We start from the raw sequence: 8,867 nt of genomic DNA, 5'->3' as shown, positions 1-8,867 counted from the left end.
AGACACGACCTACCAATAGACAGATGTCAATAATGATCATTTGTAGTTTTAAAAGAGAATGTGTAATGCAGAACCATCAATGTCAGTGCCACAACTGCGGCTTTTAATTTCACCTCCCACATCATATATGAACACAGAAAACAATGTTTGGGACAACACGTATCCTTGTCTTACACCAATAATTACAGGACATTCTCTAGAGAATATGGCATTCCATTGTAGATAACTTGTCAATATATCTGTTAACTGTTTGATTGGCATTCTAGAAGTTGGTGAGTAAATAAGAAAACGTACAAGTTTGTGGATAACAACTGCTGCTTAATTGTATATAGGGACGATTCTGACACCGATATCAGGCTCCAGATTGCTGTTTCTTATAGAGGGTAAGGAAAAGCCAAAATCCAAACGACCATACACAACGTTGGCATACATTTAGGAGTCTTAATATATGTCCCACGTTTACTAATTTATGTAACAGTGTTCTGACAGACATTGTTTCACAAGAGAAGTTGATGATGAAAAAATATGTTTGTGATAAATCTTTTTCACAAGTATTTATCAACATTTTACAGAAACACAAATAACAATGATCTCCGGATGGTTTGAAATAACATCGATCTCAGCACATATTGGTCAGTTGAAACCTTTATATTGTTACGTGTCAACTTCCAACTTGAAACAATAAGTTAACCCAGAAATCAAAACAACAAACAACAAAGAAATGGCATACAATAAAAAAAAAAGTATGTGTTTGTTCTGCAACTCAGATATTTGTATTATTTTTCAAAGCTGTTCATGTGAAGCAAAGAGGTGGCGTGGTATTTTAAATATTCTAACTGTCAAATAGTAAAAGAACAACACAGAATCGGGCGATGGCACTGTCACGGGGGTATACGAGTACTATATTAATGTATGAGATGATAAAATGAATAAACATACAGTCAATAAAAGCAATGGACACCAGCCCTGCAACTAAGCATCAATTTCAGTGATACATATTTCATCAACTTCAGAAATCTATCACAGTAGTCATCACATACTTGGAATCAGTTAATAAACTGATGGAGACGACTAATATATATAATTAAATTAAAATAATAACCGCCACGTATATTCGCTGCAGTTTGATTGGCAGCCACCTATCCACCTGTTGGCTTTATATGGCTGTTCACAGTATGGGAGGAGAAGACGAGAAGCCATTTCCTGAAGGTGAGTGTTTGTTTGATATATGTCTCTCACATTGTTGGCATCGGGCAGACCATTGAAAATGATAAGCTTCAATTGTGATTTAGAAATATTTGATGTTCATCGAGATAATCTCTTGTGGATTCCTTTGTAAAGTAATGTTCATGTTTGATTTGCATACTATGGAATACTGTAAGGGACTTTCTCATGTCCTTGCACTTTTGATACATTTAACTTGTTTCCAAAGGGCGAGATCGTGAGAATTTCCCTGGCAATATTCCATAGTATATACAAGATTGCGATTTCTATAGACATACAGGAACAAATGATACAAAAAGACACGAAACAGTTATGTTGTATGGAAGAGATTAGAATATGAAACCTCATTACATCGTATGCATTACTCGTTCAGGGATGCGGAACGTAATCAACAGCACGAAAGGCCTATAAAGTCTGTGTGAATATATTAATATGTATTTCTTCCTTGTGTGGTGACTATGACGATTGACACCTTTATCAAGCAAGTGATAGACATTTTGGAATCTACACCGTCACAGCGCCTCAGTTGTGAAACAGAAGCTGTTCATCCATAAGGTTTCCTTGTTTATAGTATGGAGGCGATGGGGTAGCCTCGTAGCTAGACCGTTCACTCGTCATTCCGAAGGTCCGGGTTCGATTCCCCACATGGGTATAATGTGCGAAGCCCGTTTACGGGGTCTCCCGTCGTGATATTGCTAAACGTGGTGTAGTGTAAAACTATACCCATTCAATCATATTATGTATTGCTATCATGTTACTAATGTGAGGTGCGGCACATTACTATTTGTTTTAACTCTTTTACTCTCTGTCTCTCCTAAGTTGACTTTATTTTGTCTTGCTGCATTTTGGAACCGTGTTGGTGCCTTCGATAAAATACATTCAATAAATTCCCGATTCACGTGCTTGTTATACTTCATAAAGAGCTCGTCATATAGTTGGAATAGTAAAATCGACTGCTTTTAGAACAGATTTCTCATGATTATTGAAGAGGTTATGGTGACCCGGTCGTCTAGGCACCGTTATTCGCTTTGCAGAGTTGCGTCCCTTGAACAAGCTAGAAATCAGTGATCGTGGGTTCGAATCCCGGTTCGCCCCGATTAATTTTCTAGGTTTATCGGAGTTAGACCTTACCCACTTTGATTATTGAAAGAGTTTTTGTCGCTTTTATTGTATTTTTTTCGGAAGTCCTTTGACTCATCCTATATTCGAGGCATAATTTCAAATGCCTCTTCTTGATGTCTCTTCGATTGAACCGGTGTTAATAGGATTTACGGTAAGTAGAGAAACTACGGTGTCCACTTCGGGGACATAACATAAAACTTAGTATTCTGTCCTAACGTGTGTGACCCTGGTGCCGTCTGTGCATGCTGCATTTCATGTTCCCGGTGGAAGCTCTTGGGATGCGGCGCCATTCATCGCGGAGAAACAAGAACATTTCATCTAGATTTTGAGGCTGTCGCAGATGCCCTCAGTTATAGTGATGTCACCCCACACCAAAAATGATCCGCCGCCAGATCTGTCATGAGGTCTCAGGTTGACATTGGCTTGACGTTCATTGCAACGTTGCCAGGCACGACCACGCCTATCGATGAAGTGCAACATGAACCGGGACTCATCTGAAAACATGACACGTGGCCAGCGAAACCCAATTCCGACGTTGTGTACACCATTGACGTCTGTTGGCAATATGACGATTTGTAGGGGGCGGCACAACAAACAACAGTCGAGCATGGAGCTGTATGAAGACGATTTCTAATCGGGTGACATGTAACTCGTACTCAGTGGCCTGATGAAAGTCTGCAGCAATTTGGCTCTCTGTTTGAGTTCGATTTGGTGGAGCCTGGTTTCGGATCAATAGATCCTGTACCCTTATCGTTGACTTGGGACGCCCTGAACAGGGCCGATCGTCAACATTTTTGGTTTGTTGGTATCTGTTCCATAATCTGCTAACCACAGACTCTGAAACATCGATCATTTTGGCCATTGACGTCGGGATACGTTCAAATATCAAGTCAACTGCGATTCCTTTGTCTTTTGCTATTCATATATATAATTTTGAGATTTGGTGTTACCGGGATAAAACAAAAGGTACTATACAGATGAACTGCTGAACAGGTGCCTTTTACGATTTATTAATTTAAAATTTTCGGTTTTTAAGTTTCTAGGGTAACATTTCAACTAAGTGTGTGATTTATGTCCAATCCAAAACTTCTAAAACGTTCTGTATTTCTCTACGAAGTGTGGCTCAGTTATATATCTTCTCGTTTGAGAAATGACCTTGAGTGTAAACGTAAGTAGGTTTCTTGCCCAAATGGTACTCAATCACACGTATGGTGGTGTGTTGTGTATTTGTGTGTCGGGATATTGCTGGAACATTGTTTTGAGAGCTGCAACCAGATGTCTGAATTACATAACATATCCTCAGTACTTGATATAAATAAATTATATTTTTAAATTTTAAATTTTACACAAAACAAGAGCACATAGCTTCCCTAACCGGAATGTCAGTTTCAGATTTCTGACTGCAAATCCTTCCTCACATACTGATCTGCTGTATCTATCCCACTCTTGCAGGATTGAATACAGCTCCTCCAGCTCAACCACCTTCGTAGACGTCTCTGATCTTCAACTTCTGACGATGCAGGCCTTAAATGCAGCAGTGCTTGTGCTAGTTCTCATCTTCGTCGTCTCTCCGTAAGTGACTGTGAGTGATTTAGTGAGTTGGGTTTAACGCTGCTCTGTACAGCATTCCAGTTATATCACTGCATGTCAACATCACGTGGGAGGAAAGCCCGAAGTGATGCAGGTGGAAAGCAATGAGCCATATTTCGCGATCGTCACGAGGGTTGGTTTAGGCTTTCGTCCACGGCCACGTGTCATCCACGTGTCATCCCGTTTGCCCATAGATGTTTGCCTACAGAGGGTCCACAGTCGTGACATCACACTGCTGACTGTCTGCTGCAGCCTGTCGTATAGATTTCCCGGACCTAATGCTACCAGCTAACTGCCCTTACTGTGCTGAACTCATGTATTGTCTCGCCATGTTACCACGCCACGTTTGACGATGCACATGCGCATTGCCTCTATCTTTACGTGCAACTCATCGATGACACATGATTTCCACGTGCATGTAAGATTTACTGCTGTGGCAATAATGGCAGTGGTATGTTTGCAATCAGCCGTCGATAGTTGGGGTGTTCCCATATTCATGGCTATCATCACTATTACCATCACAATTTGATAGTGATTCATAAACACATTGTCACGATGTAGTCCAAATCGTAAAATCGACTCTGCTTGAGGGATGGGATTTTATCTAGAAAATGCTTGAAATTGTTTTGGTGCTTCGGACTGTTGAAAAAAAGGTTAGCCACAAAAAATTCATTGTTGCAAGTTGTAGGCAAAAGTATATTTAGTCAGATAGTTCAAGTATATTTAATCTGGTTTTGCAGATGTAGCGAAACAATAGCTAGTTTCCATATCAAATGGTCGGTCCCTTAGACATCCAATGAAAAAGGCGAGGTGCTCAACCAATGTCCACGTGCATATCATTATCGGGTGACACTAAAACATATTTGTTTAATCTGAAAACTTTTATGACCGTTCTATACTGTAGGTACTAACACGCCGTGATATAACTGGAATACTGTTAGAAGCGGCGTAAAACCCATTCACTCACTCGCAGATACAAATAAATGATAATTGTTTGAAGAAAGAAAGGGCGGGAGAAATGCTCCTATAAAAATGATTTATCATAAAAGATCATTGGCACAATTATTCCTTTTGTTACAAATACATTTGAAATAATTCCCTCTTTGAGGACGCCATCCAGCGAAATTTACATCAACCATTTAGTCACCTGTTCTTTCATTTCAGATCCTGCGGACAGGGTGAGAGTTTTTAACTTAATTTAGCTCCTCAGTAACTGCAACTCCTGACGCATAATTGACTATATTTAGTATGTACGATCACCACCACAACTCCTGACACATAATTGACTATATTTAGTATGTACGATCACCACCACAACTCCTGACACATAATTGACTATATTTAGTATGTACGATCACCACCACAACTCCTGACACATAATTGACTATATTTAGTATGTACGATCACCACCACAACTCCTGACACATAATTGACTATATTTCGTATGTACGATCACCACCACAACTCCTGACACATAATTGACTATATTTAGTATGTACGATCACCACCACAACTCCTGACACATAATTGACTATATTTAGTATGTACGATCACCACCACAACTCCTGACACATAATTGACTATATTTAGTATGTACGATCACCACCACAACTCCTGACACATAATTGACTATATTTAGTATGTACGATCACCACCACAACTCCTGACACATAATTGACTATATTTAGTATGTACGATCACGATCACACCTCCTGAATGTTCAGTGGTTATGAATGAAACATCTCTTTGGATTCGTGTATAAATTGTATTGTAAATAACGAAGCTGTTATACGGGATGAAAAGTTACACATGCGGTGATGTATCCTGACATCTCCTCCTGGGCGGTGGGGTAGCGGATAACGGCGTCACGGCGGAGACCCGGGTTCGCGTCTCCACATGGGTACTAACTTGTGAAGTCCATTTCTGGTGTCCTCCGCCGTGATGTTGCTGGAATATTGCTAAAAGCGACGAAATACAATACTCACTCACTCATCTCTACCTCGTTTAATATGTACACACCAATCTCTTACTTAACCACTTACCTCCACATACGTATACGTAATATCATTCAAAGTGGACTTGGATAAGGATTCCAGATTGAAACGTGTAATCCTATACCAACTGCATAGATTCAGTCACTGGAATGTCTGTTCCAGATTATTTACAGACCGCCGCCATATAGCTGCAATATTGCTGTTTTGTGTTAAACAAACAAACAAACAAACTAACAAACACAGCTTACATCACCGAAGGGATTCCGGGTCAGAATTGGTCCTCATCAACCTGGGTCATTGAATCTAACAGGTGGTCAGGCCCGGTGACTTAATTATTTGATTGCGTTGCATCGTACCCCGACGTCGTTGGACGTTGCTCATAATACACTGGTTTGTCTGGATTATTTACAGACTGACGTCATACAGTTGTAATATTGTTGAGTGCGGCGTTAAATAACAAATAAAAAAAGTGTAACAAACTCTGCCTAAAGGATGATATGTGTATACATGTATATGATGATGCTCATGACACGGTGTCTATATGATGATATGTGTCGATATGATGATATGTGTCTTTATGACTATATGATGATATGTGTCTTTATGATGATATGTGTCTAGGTCATGATACTGTGTCTATATGATGATGCTGTGTCTATATGATGATACTGTGTCTGTATGATGATACTGTATCTATATGATGATATGTGACAATATCATGATACTGTGTCTATATGGTGATACCGTGTCTATATGACGATATGTGTCTATATGACTATATGATGATACTGTGTCTATATGATGATACTGTGTCGATATTATGATATGTGTCTATATGATGATACTGTGTATGTATGATGATACTGTTGTCTACATGATGATACGGTGTCTATATGATACTGTGTCTATATGATGTTATGTGTTTAGGTCATGATACTGTGCCTATATGATGATACTGTGTCTATATGATGATACTGTGTCTGTATGATGATACTGTGTCTATATGATGATATGTGACAATATCATGATACTGTGTCTATATGGTGATACTGTGTCTATATGACGATGTGTGTCTATATGGCTATATGATGATACTGTGTCTATATGATGATACTGTGTCGATATTATGATATGTGTCTATATGATGATATATGTCTATATGATGATACTTTGACCGTCATGTTCGCAGTATGGGGAAACTGGGGTCAATGGACTGAGACTGCTGGTGAGTGTAACGCTCTGTGCGGCGAAGGAACTCAAACTATACGGAAAAGGAGACCGTGTGTGGGAGGTTTATTCTGTAAGCCAATATCAGGGGGCTCTGCAACGACTATTGAAGAGTGCAACAACAAGAGTTGTGCAGGTGGGATCGATTTTTTAATTATTTTCACAAAGAAATAACAATGATTAAAATAGACGTCATGTGTCTCACAGACACAACTGAAAACTAAACTTCAGCATTAAATCAAAGAATATGTACAGTTTTTTATACCCTCCAAGTTCGCATATCTTGTGGAATACAGTACTTCAGTACACACAGATCCGGCTGGGGTTCAGACTGTGTCTATGGGGCAGGGCTGTACAAACAGATCCAGCTGGGGTTCAGACTGGGTCTATGAGGCGGGGCTGTACAAACAGATCCAGCTGGGGTTCAGACTGGGTCTATGAGGCAGGGCTGTTCAAACAGACCCGGCTGGGGTTCAGACTGGGTCTATGGGGCGGGGCTGTACAAACAGATCCAGCTGGGGGTCAGACTGGGTCTATGAGGCAGGGTTGTACAAACAGATCCAGCTGGGGGTTCAGACTGGGTCTATGAGGCAGGGCTGTACAAACAGATCTAGCTGGGGTTCAGACTGGGTCTATGAGGCAGGGCTGTACAAACAGATCCAGCTGGGGTTCAGACTGGGTCTATGGGGCGGGGCTGTACAAACAGATCTAGCTGGGGTTCAGACTGGGTCTATGAGGCAGGGTTGTACAAACAGATCCAGCTGGGGGTCAGACTGGGTTTATGGGGCGGGGCTGTACAAACAAATCCGGGTTGGGTTCAGACTTGGTTTATGGGGCAGGGCTGGCAGCTGTCCAAAGGTTGTTCTCTATTTGCTACTCAGAGTCACGGCTCAGTCGCTAAAATCACAGATTCCTCTACTGCGAACATTGGAGACTTGAGGATCTATGTAGGTATGGCTGTTTCTGACACACAACATGCTTCAACGGATGTCAGGTAATCAGCAGTAACAGCAGTGTGTGTTACATTATGGATTTAAGATAATTGACATATAAAATCCCACAAGAATGACTGAATTCCTTTTTACATTAAGATATGTTTCTTGTTGTCTACAGAGTGACGATATGAAGACAAATTTAGGGCATCTCATTAATAATAATATCAATTTGATATACAATTTTTTTTATCATATCTTATATGACAGCGAGCGAAAGATAATATTTCTTTTTGGAGTCAGCTCTCTTTATGTTTTAGTGTTAACTTCGTGTTAGGTCCCATCAATATATACTGTTGTTTTCGTCAGGTGTTTGCCGGCAAGGGTGTATTTCCGACATCCCCAATCCCAAAAGCAATACATCGTACTACCACTGCGAAAACAACGCCGCCTTACTCGTGCAGTGCCCTACAGCAACGGTGTGGTCCCACTGTTCCAGTAGCTGCCGCTGAAAGAAAACATGACGTCATTCATGAACGAATAAATACCTTGTTCGCATAACCCAGTCTTGGCATATTTATCACAATCACATCTCCACCCAACAGGGCCAGGTTGTAAGGTGCAATGGACACTCTTCAATCATAAGGATCTGTTCGTCGAGGTACTGTGTTACTGTTAGTGAGTTGAATGTGTTAGTACACCACGAGGCGTGTTAGATTCAAGTTCAATTGGGCGCGATTAGGTCTACAGGTATCCTGCCTCTACACTGGATTAAAAG

The 8,867-nt window shown here is 40.5% G+C and overlaps 1 protein-coding gene across 1 annotated transcript; it reads left to right on the top strand.

Moving 5' to 3' along the window:
- The first annotated feature begins 3,862 nt into the window (after window positions 1-3,862).
- On the top strand, window positions 3,863-8,601 carry LOC139462141 (uncharacterized). Its single transcript, XM_071243645.1, has 4 exons — window positions 3,863-3,918; window positions 5,101-5,114; window positions 7,120-7,293; window positions 8,459-8,601. The coding sequence occupies exons 1-4, from the start codon at window positions 3,863-3,865 to the stop codon at window positions 8,599-8,601; spliced, it is 387 nt and encodes a 128-aa protein (XP_071099746.1).
- Window positions 8,602-8,867: the final 266 nt, after the last annotated feature.

This window comes from Haliotis cracherodii, unplaced genomic scaffold (genome assembly GCF_022045235.1).
Source record: "Haliotis cracherodii isolate W230 unplaced genomic scaffold, xgHalCrac1.p SCAF_15, whole genome shotgun sequence".
NCBI lineage: Eukaryota > Metazoa > Mollusca > Gastropoda > Lepetellida > Haliotidae > Haliotis > Haliotis cracherodii.
Note: the sequence above shows the minus strand (reverse complement) of the source record. Positions and strands in the feature narration are given on the sequence as shown.

Coding starts and splice junctions, on each gene's coding strand:
- LOC139462141 (XM_071243645.1), top strand. CDS start 3,863: ATGCAGGCCTTAAATGCAGCAGTGCTTGTGCTAGTTCTCATCTTCGTC. Junction 7,294..8,458: donor CAACAACAAGAGTTGTGCAG/GTGGGATCGATT, acceptor TGTTTTCGTCAG/GTGTTTGCCGGCAAGGGTGT.